The sequence below is a fragment of the Musca autumnalis genome, unplaced genomic scaffold, assembly GCF_047663935.1.
Source record: "Musca autumnalis isolate F117 unplaced genomic scaffold, ASM4766393v1 scaffold_4, whole genome shotgun sequence".
In the NCBI taxonomy this organism is placed as follows: domain Eukaryota; kingdom Metazoa; phylum Arthropoda; class Insecta; order Diptera; family Muscidae; genus Musca; species Musca autumnalis.
Genome location: NW_027411977.1, coordinates 156,790,533 through 156,808,062, shown reverse-complemented (window position 1 = coordinate 156,808,062; position 17,530 = coordinate 156,790,533). Strand labels below are relative to the sequence as shown.

The 17,530-nt window shown below is 35.1% G+C and overlaps 1 protein-coding gene across 1 annotated transcript; it reads right to left on the bottom strand.

The window, feature by feature from the left end:
- Nucleotides 1-981, bottom strand: LOC141403131 (uncharacterized). Its single transcript, XM_073985296.1, has 5 exons — nt 959-981; nt 702-899; nt 458-646; nt 200-388; nt 1-147 (listed from the first exon to the last, which is right to left on the bottom strand). Exons 2-5 carry the CDS (start codon nt 897-899, stop codon nt 1-3), a joined length of 723 nt encoding a protein of 240 aa, XP_073841397.1. The 5' UTR covers nt 959-981.
- Between the last annotated feature and the right edge of the window lie 16,549 nt (nt 982-17,530).

Below are 17,530 nucleotides of genomic sequence, written 5' to 3'. Positions count from 1 at the left end.
TTAATTGTAATTAAACATATTATTAGGAGCATTGGATATGTTATTCAAAGATTCAGCAGCTGCTTTTAGACCTTCTCCCATAGTTTTAAGTGCTTCGGCCATCATTTTATTGCTCTCTGTATTAGCTGCATTACACTCGGCCAACATCTATGAGAAGAGCAATTTGAAATAAATTTAAATTATTGCTCCAATACCTTACCTTAAGCGATTCAGCCTGTTTATTGGCAATATCCAAAAACTTCGATTGGACTTCATCCCTTTCTTCGCGTTTTCTTTTTAATCTTTTTTCTTTCCTTTTTAATGACTGAGCCGATTCATTTGATGTAATGGACTTCTGAGAGATATCGTTGCCTATCTCTTCTCCACTTTCAAGAAGCAGTTGAAGTTCCTGTATGAATAAAAATACAATGCTCAATTAGCATATAACTTATTTACAAATGATAATTTACACTGTTACCTCTTCCATTGGCACATTTTCCTTTACAGACTCATCTCCTTCCATATAAGCATTGCCTATTTTTTCCACAACCCTCATCTCTATGTCTGTCATCGGTTCCTCATTTACTTCCCTATTCCCGGTAAGAGCCTGTTGACGCTTACTTTCTCGGCATTTTTGGCTAGTCCGACTTTTTACATCCCTCCATACCTTCAATAAATAAAAACAGGTCAAAATGTTGTGAAAATATTTGCAATATACTTACAGTGTGCCATTGGTCAGGTGATTTGTCTGCCCCTCCAAGACTGTTAAGAGAAACAGATAGCTCTTCCCATTTCTTTTTGCTTTCGAGCTTTCCATTCATTTTGGCAAATTTCCCGCTTGCCAAATCTTTGTTGTTGGTCATGAAGTCGACCAAATATCTTATTTGTTCTGACGAAGCTCGGCTTCTTTTGGCTGCCATCTGTAAAACAATTTCATACTATTAATCACTGACCACGAACGACATTTATTTTCCCTTACCTTTAGTAAGTGTGATATGTATTTTCTTTTTGAAGTTATAACTTTTGACATTTTTTACAGGGTTACCATTTCCAAATACTGCTTGTCGACAGTTGTTAAAAATAAGGTACAGAATAGCAAAATCGTTACTGCAAACAACAAAATCTGTCGATAAAATTAACAATAACAATAGTTGTTAAAAGTTACAGAATAGGCCTACTGGTTTTCATGAATATCACTCCTTATTGACCCTGCGACCTCAATTAGTGCGGAGGTACAGCTATGACTGTACATCACATAACAATGATTCCCTTTGTAAATATTCCGACATTTGCTTATGCATGGCTTTTTCATGTCATGAAGTCGACCAAATATCTTATTTGTTCTGACGAAGCTCGGCTTCTTTTGGCTGCCATCTGTAAACAATTTCATACTATTAATCACTGACCACGAACGACATTTATTTTCCCTTACCTTTAGTAAGTGTGATATGTATTTTCTTTTTGAAGTTATAACTTTTGACATTTTTTTACAGGGTTACCATTTCCAAATACTGCTTGTCGACAGTTGTTAAAAATAAGGTACAGAATAGCAAAATCGTTACTGCAAACAACAAAATCTGTCGATAAAATTAACAATAACAATAGTTGTTAAAAGTTACAGAATAGGCCTACTGGTTTTCATGAATATCACTCCTTATTGACCCTGCGACCTCAATTAGTGCGGAGGTACAGCTATGACTGTACATCACATAACAATGATTCCCTTTGTAAATATTCCGACATTTGCTTATGCATGGCTTTTTCAAACACTTTTGAAATGTAGCACAATATGGCTATAGGACGAAACTCTGTATTCGACTTAGGGACTGGAATGATCTTAGCATGTTTCCAGAGCACGGGGTAGGTACTGGAAGTAATGATGGCATTGAAAAAGTAAGGGAAATATGGAATAAGACGAAGAAGGATTATGCGAACAAACTTTGGATCCACTCCATCTGGACCTATGACATTAGATGTAACTTGTTCAAAACAAGTAACTACTTCATCATGAGTTATGCATCGGAACTCGAAATTACGAAATTACACTACCATATGTATGTTCAACGTCGTTGCCATAGAATAAAGGATCTGCGTTAACAGAAGAAATGTCAATGAACTTTTTATTCAGCTCATCTGGATCACCATTATATGGACCTGAATTCTTCCTTTTTCCAGCACCTATTTCACCGTTTCGGCTGATTTTATGCATTTGTTCACTCTTTTCGTTGCCGTAATGCGGACTAAACAACAGCACTACATTCACTTTTTTCCGTTTTGTGCTAGAAATGCATTCCCGTACTACGAAAACTAGCAAAACTTACACTTCTCTTCAAAAAAAATGCGGTGAATAGCACTCTCTTTACCTATAATCTGCTATACAAATTTGCCCGAGTAGAAACTAGTATGTAGTATGTTTGATGGCATCTAATTGATATCTTGTAATTTTTTCTTCCCCATACTTTTTGAAGAAATTTATATAGGAAAGCAATATTTGATAATTTGCTCTTTTGCTAACATAACCATTAAAAATACGGGAACACAATGAAAAAACTAACATGTTTCTTTTTACGTGATAATTTGTACTAATTATTACAAAATGTTACTATTCTGTATTTCTTTAGCTTTTATTAGGTTAATTTATGTTTACATAGTATATAGCAATATAAAGAAAGCAAGCAAAAGAATAATTTGTTTAAAATATTTTTGACATTGACCTTTGGTCGTCTGTCCAACAATTAAAAGTTATGATAAATATTTAAGAGATATTTTAGGTAAGAAAAATTTACAGATTATATTCTGATAGTAGATTATTTCTATATAAATTACAATTTTTTAAGAAACTAGCTAAACATTTCCAGTTAATGATATTTCCATTGAGTATATCTATTAGTTCTGGTTCAGTGAGAAGAAGAACATGAGGCGGAATTCTTTAAGAATTGGACAACGTCCTAGAAAATGGGGCAGGTTTTCTGTTTCATTGAAGTTAAACATTGAACACGTAGGGTTCACGCTTGCTCCGAATCTGTTGGAATTTAGTGAGAACATATCACTTCGGGCTTTCAAAATCCACATAATTTCGTTCGTTGTTAGGGATTCAGTGAAATAACATCCCCCGAGGGTAGGCTGTAGCTTGTTGTAGAAACGAGGTGAGCTGTTCGCACTTGTGAATCATTCATTTGTTTTGTGCGCAAATTTTGAAGGAGACATTGTATGTTTTGTAGCTGTTTACGCCGGATTTCCCCAACCGGCAACCCTATTTCCATTTTTCTATGATCCGAAATATTTGCATTCGGCATCCCTAATTCTGCACAGAATTGTGTTTTGTATGTTCTCATTCTCTCTCTGAATTGTCATACTTAGCCTTTCCTTATAATTTTTCTTGTTAATAAATCACTAACTAAGCATCAACCATTACTGTTGTCCTTGATAAGCGGTCGTTCCTGTTCAACGAATTCAATAAAGAACCATTACTGTTCTTATTTCCAAATTCTAATACATCGCATTTTCTTTCCTTTTTTCCATTTCATATTTCCTTGTGGATGAATCTTGAGGAAACTATTTCCAATACTGAAATATTTTCGAGGCTTACAGCAGAAACCCAGCCGCCCTTCATTCTAGTGAGAACACCCACAATTGGCGTTTTCATTTTGGTCCTAGTCGAACCGGATTCCGTGTTTCTGTTGCTGAGATATCATCAAGTTCATCTATACTTTCATCTCCATTCTTTTCCATCTTCAATTTCATCGATAAAAAGGTTTCGATTCCCTAAAGTGAAACAATAGTGCATACAAAAAGTGATAATTTCAAGTCCAAAGTTCAAGTGCGTTTTGCCGTCGGCAATTTGATATTTCAATTTTATTTCGCGCACAGTGTTCCGAATTCTACTTCCAAATTTCGGCAAAAAGTTCATTCTGTTTAGTGTAATTAAATTTTAAAAATTTAATTATTCATTCAATCTCCAATTAACATTTTCATTTTAATTGTTTCGAAGATTATTTTTTCCCATTGAAATAATAATTTTCTTGCATTTCATTTTTAAATTTCCTTGCATCCAAATACAATTTAAATATTCAATTCATTTTTTGACTCATGACAGTGTGCTGTCTGCATAACATTTCTTCTTTCCACTTTGTCGCGAGAGCATTTCAATTCAATTTCTAATGGTTTGTTGGTGTGTTTATTCCTACTCATCCACAATCGGTCAGTCAATACAGCAGTAGTTGTTGTTGGTAAAGACCCAACCAGCATTGCAGTCTCTTTACCAGCAGCACTGTTTTTCATATAAACACCTACACCGACATTCATTCCATTAATTCTCGTTGACCGCTGTTGAGTCGTTTACTCGTTCAGCCATCAAGCAGTGATCGATTCTGTGTTTTCACTCAACAGTGATCAATAAATTCTCACTGCTATTCTCTTAACTTATACGTGCACCCTACAGCAAGCCCTTTTATATGGTCGCACTACAAATCGTGTGACATACATATATTATTATATATTAACCTATACATACAAGTGAGGGGTCGAGGTACTTCATTGTTGCTAACAGATAGTTCACCCTATCACCACTAGAGCGCGCTGCTTATATACTAAAATACCTGAAAAATATTAATTTTTCATTATTTTTTCCCGATCATTTCGTGTTTTCTGATACTATTTCAGATTCTTTGGAGTTATTATCCAATTCCAGAACTCTCCTTTACCTTTAGTTGCGTTTCACACCGACAGGTGGCGCCACATAAATAAGAAAATAGCTCCAAAAACTTATTTTTTCATTATTTTTTCCAACTTTTTCGGGAATTTGTCTAATTCTTCCGAAAATTCTTGATAATCGTCGACTTTATTTGCAGTTCTGGAGACGTAGAGTCGCATACCGCCGCTAGAGGTCGCCTTTCATATAATTAAAATAACCGAAAATTCATTATTTTTGCTTTATTTTCTGAACTTTTCGGGATTTTCATTATTTTGTGGGAGCCAGCCTGGGTACTTCCAATTATTCTTCCTGTCTCCGAACTTAGTGCATCATCAGTCCGCTAGGTGGCGCTCCGCTAATACAAAACTAACTGGATAACCTTCATTTTTCAAACGCTTTTTTATATTTTCCTACTTTTTTAAAAGCAATTTATATATTTCCAATTTCTTTCGACTTCTGCAGACTTATATTGCACCCAACTTCCGCTAGGGGTCGCTTTATAATAAGAAAGTACCTTTGAAAAGTCAATTGTTCCATTATTGAACAAAATTCTTCCGGTTATTCGATACTTTCCGGATTCTTTTCCAATATTTGTGGTTTTCAGCACTTCTCCTGTCTTTTAGTGTATGCCGCAACCGCCAGAGGGCGCTTTAATTATAAGTAAATACCTATAACGACACCATTTCTTCAGAATTATTCCCGAATTTGTACTATTTTCGGGAAACACTACTATCTCCGATTGCCTGAAGTTTTCATTGAGTACAGAGAACATTACTTTTTCTCAGTACAATTCATCGACTTCGTCTCAGCGAGCTTACTTCCTCCGACACAATTTCCAATATTTTCAATCCTATTCCTAATCCATCCCTATCACTCCTGGTACGTTTATTTCTTCTGGTGATCTATTCCTTGACATTCAAAAAATGGCCTATTCTAAATTCACAGGTACCACTAGCCGGCTTGTACAATTAAATTCCTGCCTGAATAGTGGCATTATTCCACTCTCTTCTCCTCAGCTCGTGAGAATTCACATCAGCGAGCTGGAATCCACGTGGTCTGATATAAGATCCGCATTCGATGAATGTGTTCAACAGCAAACAAATACAAGATCTGATAATTCTCCGAAGTTAGATCGACTTCACGAGAAATACCATAACGCTTCGATCACGTATACTGCATGCTTAGCGAGATTAGAACAAGTTATGCTCCATATTAAGAATTCAGGCGTATCTCCAAGTTTAAACACTGCAAGTATTCCGATTCCTGTTCAAAGCAAATGTTTTGATCCAAAATGTCGGCTATGTTCCTCAGCTTCCCACACAATTCGAAAGTGTCCCACATTTATTTCCTTGGATCCACGACAACGTTCGGCAAAGATTAAACAGTTAAGTCTTTGCTGCAACTGTTTCTCAAAAACCCATCGTGTAAGAAATTGTCCATCCAAAAATATATGTGTCCATTGTCAAAAGCGAACATGTTATGCTCCACGATGGTTCTGGTAACACTCATTCACCGACTCAGTCACCTACCACAACTCCCAAACCCGATTTGAATGTCAACTCCACTCCATGTTCTTCCATACAGTCCACTTGTTCCACTGACGGCATTCAAACTTGTTCTCCAAATTCCAAATGTGGTCTGTTAGGTGCTGATTTGGTGAATAATTTTCCTTGTGGTGTTACTTTTCCAGTTCCTGCACTTATTGATTCCTATCCTAAGGAGCCCTCCAATTCCGAGAGGCCTACTGATACACCCATTCTTCCATTACATGATGAGTTTCCTTCCACTGTCACTCATTCAGTCGTTCGACTTCATGGTTCCAATCCAGGGCAGGCCTCCATTTCCGAGAAGTCTCCTGGTACATTAATTCTTTCATTCCAGGATGAGTTTCCTTCCGGTGTTACTCATCTAGTTCCTGTACTCCATGCTTCCATTCCAGAGAAGTCCTCTACTTCCGAGAGGTATCTTCGTTCATCCAGTATTCCGTTCGAGAACATGCATTTTTCTGGGTTGATTGAGTATGATAAACCCATATCCAAATACATTGATCCACACAATGAACTTTCAATCCGTGGGTATTCTAAATCCGTTCCGAGACTTATCTATTTCAAAGATATGATTCATAATCCGCACTATACGTAGTATGATAAAATAGTTCCAGAATTTATTCGATTAACCGAAGAATTTCCTACTAAGTCTCCGTGCTCCAATAAAAGTTACTCCGTGCTGACTGTCGCCAATAATGCGAATTTTCCAGCAAGTACACACCGACTAATTCCAAAGTTGAATTTGTTCCTTTACGGCAACCTGACTCCAAAAATGAGTCTATTGCGTGTTTCAAATATTTCGAACTATCCTCCAAAACTGAGGTTTATCCGAAGCAACTTCGTTATCCATATACCCAACATTCGTGACTCCAATCATACTCTATTCCAAATAATTCAATATGGCAACCACCCAGGTGACGCAATCCAATTACAAACCGGAAAATTGTTTGTCGTTTGTAACCCGTACTTGGCTTTTCGCATGATCTTTCAATTATCTGGTAATCGTCCATTCCAATATCCTGGTGCAAGCATCATTCTGCGTAAAGTACTTTGTGGAACATATTCGGATGAAGCTGCAACTCAATTCGAATCATTTACCAGTCCTGTTTTACCATCAGCTTTACGGGTACATCATCTGACTCCAGATTGGATCAGGATTCTTAACCAAAGCAGTTATTCTCCATTCATGGATGCACATCTTCCCGGCTTTAGTCAAGTTCCGAACACGACTATCTTTTTTATGCTCTATATGCGAAAAGCTAATCGTACGTCCGTAGCCACTCTCCTGGGTTATTCCAATGTAAGTGTTGCTCCAGTGGAAACACTGTCCGTTCCTGAAGTAATTCATGCATTAATTCCATACAGATGCAAGTTTCCTTCTTCCTTTTTGTTGTACTACTTCCAAAGTACGACTCCAGAATTCTATTTCAGAGAAAGATTTTCCGTATTGTTGTACTATTTCAGAAGTACTACTTCAAAATTATCTCTCCATTATCCATTCTCTATGCATTTGTACTCACTCCGAGGTACCAATTCGACCAATTCCAAGGAAGCATTTGCCGTATTGTTGTACCAAAGTACAAATTCAAATTCTCAACGAGGAGTTCCTATGCTTTTGTACTCATTCCGAGGTACAAATTCGAAATTCTATTCCAAAATACTATCACTTCTTCCTATGCGTCGTAAGCACTATTGTATTTTCCTCCCTACAAAGCACAAACTGCCTTTTTATTGCAGTGGTACTGCAAGGGGCCCGGGATGTTTACGCCGGATTTCCCCATTTTTCTATGATCCGAAATATTTGCATTCGGCATCCCTAATTCTGCCCAGAATTGTGTTTTGTAGGCTCTCATTCTCTCTCTCTGAATTGTCATACTTAGCCTTTCCTTATAATTTTTCTTGTTAATAAATCACTTGTTAACTAAGCATGATCCATTACTGTTGTCCTTGGTAAGCGGTCGTTCCTGTTCAACGAATTCAATAAAGAACCATTACTGTTCTTATTTCCAAATTCTAATACATCGCATTTTCTTTCCTTTTTTCCATTTCATATTTCCTTGTGGATGAATCTTGAGGAAAATATTTCCAATGCTGAAATATTTTCGAGGCTTACAGCAGAAACCCAGCCGCACTTCATTCTAGTGAGAACACCCACAATTGGAGCCATTCCAGTTTTGTTAGACTGGAACTGAAATTTTCCATATTATGTTGGGATGTTAAAGTATCTATCTGAATTTTCCAAAATATCTTAAATCTCATAGTTTTCTCTGCAAGTATTTTTGGCAACCTGTTATTGTGATAATCATACAATATTCGATTTATGTAGTTTAGATGACTGTTTAAGGTATAGATATGGCCATTATCAATGCCAGTTTCCAGCTTCGGTATATATGTTGGGGTAAAACTTGGCATTTTCAATATCTTCTTTAAGAAGTAGAGAGTCAGTTTGTCAATTTCTTCAAAATTAGAGAATCCCCATAGTTGTGATCCATATGACTGTATTGATCTACATATGGCCATGAAATTTTCCATTTAATTTTGAGAGAGACATTTGGTTTCGACAAAAAGCATTGCCATGTAGTGTTAATGCTATTTTCGGCCAGTTTGTTTCGTTCTTGTATTTGTTTTTTATGTGAAAGTTTTGGTGTAAAAATCAATCCGAGATAAGTATATTCAGAGGTAATTGTGGTCTCAGTACCCTTATAATACCATTTTTCATTTTGAGATATCTTGCCCCCTTTCCGAAATATCATTATTTTTGATTTTTCCATGTTAACTTCCATGTTCCACAATTTACAATATTCTTCTAACCTTTTCTTAATATTTTGTAACACATATATTTCGTCTGCCAATGTCGTTAGCGTACATAAGGAGTCTAATATTTTGTTCATCAATACAGGTACCTCCGCCAATAAAATCGTGAAGGCCGTTTAGGTACAAAGTGAACAGAAGTGGTGATAATAAACATCCTTGTTTTACACCAATCTCCGTATCAAACTCTTCCGATAGTTTATTCCCTGTCCAGACTGAGAATTTTGTGTTTTCGTATATTTGTTCGATGAACTTGACAATTTTTGTTGATACACCAATACTATGGAGCTTACAAATCATTGCTTTCCTTGAAACGCGGTCAAAATCCACGCAAAAGGCATAGGGTTTCTTGTTTCTATACCAGTTCAGGTGTATAATTCAGGAAAGGTTAAATAAATTGTCGGCAGTAGAATAATTTTTCCGGAAGCCGGCTTGATACTCATTAATTTTTCCACGTTTTTCTGCCCAATTAGACAATCTATCGGTGATAATACCCATTATGATTTTTGGTAGGCAGTTCATAAATGATATACCACGATAGTTTTGTGGTTGTGTTATATCTCCCTTTTTGAAGATTGGGTAGATAATGCTTTTTATGAATGATGTGTCAACTTCTGACCTTTGGAAGTAAAAGTTGCAAGTGCGCACTACTGCATTTAAAAGGTCATCGCCAGCGTATTTGTAGAATTCGTATGGGATACGATCTTCTCCCGGGGCTTTATTAAGCTTTGCCTTGTTAAATGCTCTTTTAACTTCCAATAAACTTATTGCTTTATCCAAATCATCATCTTCTGTGTACATAAAAGCATACTGTATGTCTTGCGAAATTTGCGTTTGATTGAGAAGTTTTTGAAAATATGACATTAAAGCATTCACTTCCACATGTATATTACAATCCTTTTTGTCATTTCTCAGCTCTTTCGCCAAGTTCCACCAATCACGAGAGTCTTTCACACTGTCTATCTTGATTTCAAGTGATTGTTCATACTCCATTTTTGACTTTTGAATTATTTTTTTTTTTTTCTTTATATTGTTTGTTAAATCGTAAGTAGTTCTGCCGATTCTCGGTACTGGGGTGTTTCCTGAATATATTCAAATACTGATATGATTTTTTTCCTTGCAATAAAGCAAGCAGTGTTAAACCACTTTTCATGTTTTTGAAAACTCATTTTCCTTGCCGCTACATTTCGTTGTGTTTCATGTATTATATTAGCTATTTCGTTAAAATTTAAGTGTGATTGCTGAGTACGAGTTGTGAGAATTCTTGACACGTTATTTTGATATTGAATACATTTCAGATTGTCCCACTTCAATTTTGGTAGCAGAGTATTATTTTCTTCCGATCTAGTGGTTTTTTTAGACAACATCGATAAGACTATTGGCATATGGTCGGACCATGGTTTATTAATGACTTCAAATGTATGAATTTCTGAGAGAATTTCTTGCGATATCGCACATATATCATTAACAGAAGTACCAGCAGCGAATGTATATTCGCCAAATTCATCACCTTTTGTCATACCATTTGCAATCACCAGACCATGGTCGTAGCAGAGATTCAAGAAATCACTTCCTCTTGTGTTTATTTCCGCAACTTTGGATCTTCTTTCCTCAGTTCCAGCATGGAATTTTTCTTTAAATAAATCATCAATGTCTTTTTGCATATTTCCAATTCTCACATTTAAATCACCTATTATTGTAGGATTTTCTATGTCTAGTTCTCTGAGCATGGTATCGAGTTTCGAAATATCTTGTTTCCATGCTGGGACCCTTACGTACATTGGTATGATATTGAATTTTAATACTGGTGTGACAATATTTATTATATTTACTCCATTTTGAGTTTCATGTGTATAATGTATACCCTGTCTTCTCAAACTTTTCTTTATTCCAATTAAACAACCACCCATTCCTCTGCCAAACCGAGAGTTTCTCGTAGCATATTGCCAAAACAGCTCAAAATTTCCAAAGTATTTGTCGAATTTATCGGATTTATTAGCGCAAACGTGTGTTTCCAAGAGAAAAAATATGTCAAAGCCATTTATGTAATTAAAAAAATCTGCAAATGTTACTAAATGCTGTGTTTTTACACAAAAGTTCAGTAAATGAGAGCGACAATTTTGACTTTTTTTATTGAGAACTTGCTAAAGGCTGCTAGAAGAACTTTGCCAGCTAAAGACTACTAGATGAATTTTTCAGCTGTTTTTCAATCAACTGCTGACGGTCAGTTGGTCAATGTTTGTTTGAATTTTGTCGAAGAACACACAAATATAGCGACTCCGACATTTATTATTTTATTAATTTTTTTATCTATTTTACTGTCAATTTAGTTTTTTTCTGCATATATTAGCTCCAATGTTTTTGTTTTGGTATTCAGCTGTTATTTTGCTAAAGTTTGCTAAATCCTGTCTTCTTACTTTTTCCTCATTTTCCGTATAATTGTTCTTACTCTGTAAAAGCAAGTTACTAAGTAAATCTTAATAAAAAAGTAAAAAGAAAAACGAAATCACGAAATAAGATGATTTCATTTTTGTATGCGGAATCATGGTAAATGTTACTGGATTCGTTGCGATATCACTAAACGCCTAGTCTTGTTCCACACGCTAAAACTTGCACAAGAACTTTCCCATTTTATAGGGGTTCTTAGATCGAGTACAGCAAATACGGCCTTGGGCCCTAAACACACAATTCCATCCGTAAAGCACAGAGGAGACTCTGTCATGGTATGGGGTTGTAGGGAATCTTGTTTTTATCGATGGAAATAAGGATAAGATATATTATTTATAAATTCTGAAGGATAATTTGAAATGTAGCGCTGAAAAATGGGATTTGGGACAACATTCCAATTTTATCAAGCACAAATCACACATTTTTCGAGAATGGAAGCCATATAACTGTCCAAACGTGAATCAAACATCTCCCCGATCCACGGATTCAAATCCTATGGGCAATTTATGGAGACAAATATAAGAAGTCATAACATCTAAAGTATAGGAACCCTGAAAAATGCTTGCAAGGAGAATGGGAAAAATGCAGATATCTTGCACCGAAAATTTATTTAAATCTTTGCCAAAAAGGCTAAAAGCTATCAAGGATAACAAAGGATGTCATACCAAGTGCTAAAACTCCTTTTTGTTTCATAAAACTTTTAGAGTGGATACTGGACAATTTTGGTACAATTGTTTTATCTGTCTTGGTAGTTTTTCTATTCAGCGACGCATGAGGTCATTTTGTGATTAGGGTCTACATCTATTTAAAGATAAGACTGGCAGCAATAAATTGAGTAGTTTTATTACCCACGAAGCATTATGCGAGTCGATTTATTTGTACTTTCTATTTAATGGTCTAGAGTTAAATATTTTGTAATAAAAGAATGAGTCTCCCTTGATCGACGCAACCATGGTAGAATAAGAAAAGGTAGCAGCAACACACAGCTGACTAAACTGGGTTGTAACGTTAGTGTCAAATTTCATATGACATTTTATACATTTATTTCTATTTCGATGTACATTAGGGACATATATTTTTTGAGAAAAAAAATATATCATTCGGAAAAAACCATTTCCCAGAAAGACTTCTTCATATCAATGATATGTAACCTCCTCCAAGTTCGAACGATAAGCCGGGCAGTAAATCCCCGCTTGTAGAGGCGATACAACGTTTGTTAATAAGTGAGGTATTTTGTTAAAATTTAAAAAAATAAAGCCCTAATAAACATGTGCTTCTTTGATTTCTAAAACAAAACATTGAAACAGCTTCTCCTTTTTCTATGAATTTCCAGCGACCCCAAACTTTTCTGCAAGAATTCTACTTTCTGCGAGAATTTATGCATTTAGTGGAATGATGTGGAAGCATAAAAATTGAAAATGTAACGAATTTTCATTCATGCTTTTCAAAATATTGAACCAAATGTTAAAAATTATTAGTTTTTTAAATTCCAATAATTTATAGACATTTCCTTGTTTTGTTTACAAATACAACTGGCAGTAACGTTACAAACAAAAACAAATTCCTTTGTGGTTGTTGTTCGAGTTGTATTTGTTGTAGTATTAACTTTACCTTGTATTTGTTCTACCATGCGACGCAACGAACAACATATATCGCTCGCGTTTTAAATTTGTTTCGGTTTCTCTAGTTTCCGTTGGTGCACTTTGTGATGAGACTAGGAGTCGTCTCATCATTTGGTGACCCCGACGTGATAGGCTCGCGGTTTCAAAAAAGAAATTTGTGTAGTTTATTCGTGTTAAGTGTAGTGACGTGGTAGGCTCACATTATCAAGAAAGAAACGTGTGTTAGTTTACGCCTAGTGTTATAACGTGATAGGCGCGTAGTCAAAAGTGACTGCGTTAGGTTTATTCGTTAGGTTATAGAAAGGCGCACAGTCGAAGCAAAGATTGTGTTAGGCCAATTTTTATAGCTACTAATAAAAAATAAATAAAGTAAAAAAAAGTGTATTTCGTGAAAATGAATTTTCAAGGTTTCATCCAACATCAAAAGGTGCTGGGCGAATACATTGTTTCGCTTTATTTAGAACTGAGCAAAATTGCTCAGAAAAGTGTAGCCAAGGGGACTAGGGAAAAGTTGTTTAAAATTGTTAGTTCCTTCACGGAAGTAAGAAGGGATTTCTTAGACAATTATAGGGAACTCCTCGATATGGGAAAATTTCCATATGAAATGCATAGCATATTAGCCTCAGGTGTGCGGTATGCAATAAAAAAGTTTGATTAGCTATATCGTCAAATCAGAAAAAATTTTGGAAAAGAATCAAAGAAGGATTCGTTAGAGACGCGAATTCCTTCTAGGTTTAAATATATAGCTGAGATGGACAGCTTAAGTCCATTGGAACAGTATGAAAAAGGTACATACTGCGCCATTCAAAAACATTAAAAGGTGGGTTAATAAGAAACCTTGAGTTTTCGTTGAATGATTTGGAGACTGAGATCAGCACTGAGTTTCCAGATATACTCGTAGAATATATCAATGATAAATACGATATTGCATCGTCAAGACTGATGGAATATTGGAGGGAATTTCCCAAAGACGATTATCTAGTAGAAAATTATAACTTTTTACAGATATGTTACCGCATAGTTCGAAGTGGGACTATTTCTAGAGTAGCACCTAAAGAGGTGAAAGTAAAAGATTAAAAGAAATAAATGGGAAATGGGTTTTCCAATTATATATTAATCAAGAACATAGTAAGTCAACTAGGGTAATTGATCATGGGACTATTCATGAGCATAAGGAAGTCAAAACTGATGTACAGTTTTCTCTTAGTGTAGGGTGTCAGCAAAAAATTTTTGAAGGCTCGGAAACTACGAAAACGAGAAATGAAAACGTTCCCGTTGATGTTTCCATGGTTTAGTTAGAAAGGTTAGGTGAAGCTTTTCCTCAGTTTAATTTGTTTCTTTAGAGTGTTTCTAAAACTTCAAAACAATATACACAATCTGTGTATGTGTGTGTACTGATTGAATAATATGCCAAACAATTTTAAAAACAGTCGAATTCAATGATTTTTTAAATTGTATTTAAGACATTTGTATGGAAGAAATTTCTCAGTTTTGAAATTAAACAAACATTAAATCATATCATATTGTTTGGTTGAGCTTGGTAGACCTAAGCATATGTAAATAAAAATTCCTTTTTTATTCCATTCTTCCCGACGTTTCGTCTTCAGGGGATTCTATTCTATTTTATTAAAAACATTAAATTAATCTAAACTTCATGACAATATAAAATTAACGTACAATAATTAAGAATATATTCACATGAGGTTTTTCGTCATAAAGCACTCGTATTAACACATATTTAATTTTAGAGACAACTTAAAACTATATCACAGAGGTTTGTATTGCATCGCGGTAACTAATGCTAATGTTGTTAGTGTCTTCTTTCGCGTTAATCGTCTCATTTATTTTCTGTTGAATTCGCAAGCTTTCTATTGTGTACCTTGTTCGTTCTTTGTTTACTTTGTCCAGGATTTTGACATTATCAAAGTTCGCTTTATGTCCTGTTGTTGTAATATGTTGCGTCAAAGCTGTTTTTGTGTTCCTTTTTCGACATCGATCTTGTGTTCTCCTAGTCTCGTTTGCAATGTTCTTTTTGTTGTTCCTATATATACTAAATCACAGCTTTGTTCGTCATTTCCCTTACATTCTATTTCGTAAACAATGTTACTTTGTTGTAGTTTGGCTATTGGAGCTTTGACGTTTGAAAAGATGTTGCCTATTGTTTTGTTTGCTTTGCATGCATAACATGTACAGTTTCCGTTTTTGTCTTTATTCGTTGTTTCCATGTTTCATTTGTCTGTAAGACCAGGGATGTATTTTATGCTGCAATATCTTTTTGTATCACCATTTGGAATAGGGTTGCCATGTGGGTTTTTTAATTTCCGTTTAGTTTCAGCGATGAGATGGGTATTTAATTTAATTGGAAAACTATTGTTTATTAATATTTGGTTTATTTCTTTAATGTTGTCATCATAAAATTGTTCGTCACTGCTGTTAACTTCCGTTTCGAAAGTAAATTGAATTTTTGGGTTTTATTTGTTGAAAGTGTTTAAAATTTCATTTAAGTCATGTATAGCATTATCAAGTAGATCATCTAGGACAATATCTGCTATTTGATTTGATGATATATTCCATTATTGTAGTTAGAATAGTTGTTGTCTTTGAATGTTTCGGAATGTTAGTGCAATGTTTTATGTTGTCCCATTTGTCCATTGTTATTCTTATGGCTAGGCTGATTGGTATATTGGTGAAAAGGAAAACTACGTCGAAGGAAACTAGAACTTCATCTTCCGCTATACTTATATTCTTGAGTTTTTCTTTCAAGTCGATAGAGTTTTTAATATTGTAGACTTCTGAGATAATGTTTTTGAGAATTTTACCTATGAATTTTGAGAATTCGTAGCATGGTACGTTAATAGATGATACTATTGGTCGTAGAGGAGTGTTAGGCTTGTGAATTTTTGGTAAGCCATAAATTCTCGGGGCAATGGCTGCAGAGCAATGTAATCTTTTCTTCTCTCATTGGTCAATGACGTTAGATTTATGTAAATCCATTACTATATTGTTTGATTTTTGTAATTTTGTTGTTGGATCTTCCCTCAATTTTCTATATGTATTCAGTTTTGTATACAGCTACCGTGTTGTTTCCTTTATCTGCATGAGTTACGATAATGTCTTTGTGTTTTCTCAGAAATATAGATTCTTTTTTAAATATTGTTAAGATGATTAAATGAAAAAGCATTTTCGAGCTTGAGGTCTTTAGTTGATGTGCATTTTTCTTTATTTATTTATTCTCCAATATTTCGGAATTCTTTGAATTCCATCTTCAGGGAGTTTATTTAGCTTACAGTTTTGGCAAGCGCTGTTTTGTGTGTAATATTAGTATTTCTCAATTTTATGTCAGATCTGTGTTTTTCGCGTCGATTTATTTGTACTTTCTATTTAATGGTCCAGAGTTAAATATTTTGTAATAAAAGAATGAGTCTCCCTTGATCGACGCAACGAACAACATATATCGCTCGCGTTTTAAATTTGTTTCGGTTTCTCTAGTTTCCGTTGGTGCACTTTGTGATGAGACTAGGAGTCGTCTCATCATTTGGTGACCCCGACGTGATAGGCTCGCGGTTTCAAAAAAGAAATTTGTGTAGTTTATTCGTGTTAAGTGTAGTGACGTGGTAGGCTCACATTATCAAGAAAGAAACGTGTGTTAGTTTACGCCTAGTGTTATAACGTGATAGGCGCGTAGTCAAAAGTGACTGCGTTAGGTTTATTCGTTAGGTTATAGAAAGGCGCACAGTCGAAGCAAAGATTGTGTTAGGCCAATTTTTATAGCTACTAATAAAAAATAAATAAAGTAAAAAAAAGTGTATTTCGTGAAAATGAATTTTCAACGTTTCATCCAACATCAAAAGGTGTTGGGCGAATACATTGTTTCGCTTTATTTACTGAGCAAAATTGCTCAGAAAAGTGTAGCCAAGGGGACTAGGGAAAAGTTGTTTAAAATTGTTAGTTCCTTCACGGAAGTAAGAAGGGATTTCTTAGACAATTATAGGGAACTCCTCGATATGGGAAAATTTCCATATGAAATGCATAGCATATTCGCCTCAGGTGTGCGGTATGCAATAAAAAAGTTTGATTAGCTATATCGTCAAATCAGAAAAAATTTTGGAAAAGAATCAAAGAAGGATTCGTTAGAGACGCGAATTCCTTCTAGGTTTAAATATATAACTGAGATGGACAGCTTAAGTCCATTGGAACAGTATGAAAAAGGTACATACTGCGCCATTCAAAAACATTAAAAGGTGGGTTAATAAGAAACCTTGAGTATTCGTTGAATGATTTGGAGACTGAGATCAGCACTGAGTTTCCAGATATACTCGTAGTATATATCAATGATAAATACGATATTGCATCGTCAAGACTGATGGAATATTGGAGGGAATTTCCCAAAGACGATTATCTAGTAGAAAATTATAACTTTTTACAGATAT

Coding starts and splice junctions, on each gene's coding strand:
- LOC141403131 (XM_073985296.1), bottom strand. CDS start 899: ATGGCAGCCAAAAGAAGCCGAGCTTCGTCAGAACAAATAAGATATTTG. Junction 647..701: donor CACCTGACCAATGGCACACT/GTAAGTATATTG, acceptor TATTTATTGAAG/GTATGGAGGGATGTAAAAAG. Junction 148..199: donor AACAGGCTGAATCGCTTAAG/GTAAGGTATTGG, acceptor CTCTTCTCATAG/ATGTTGGCCGAGTGTAATGC.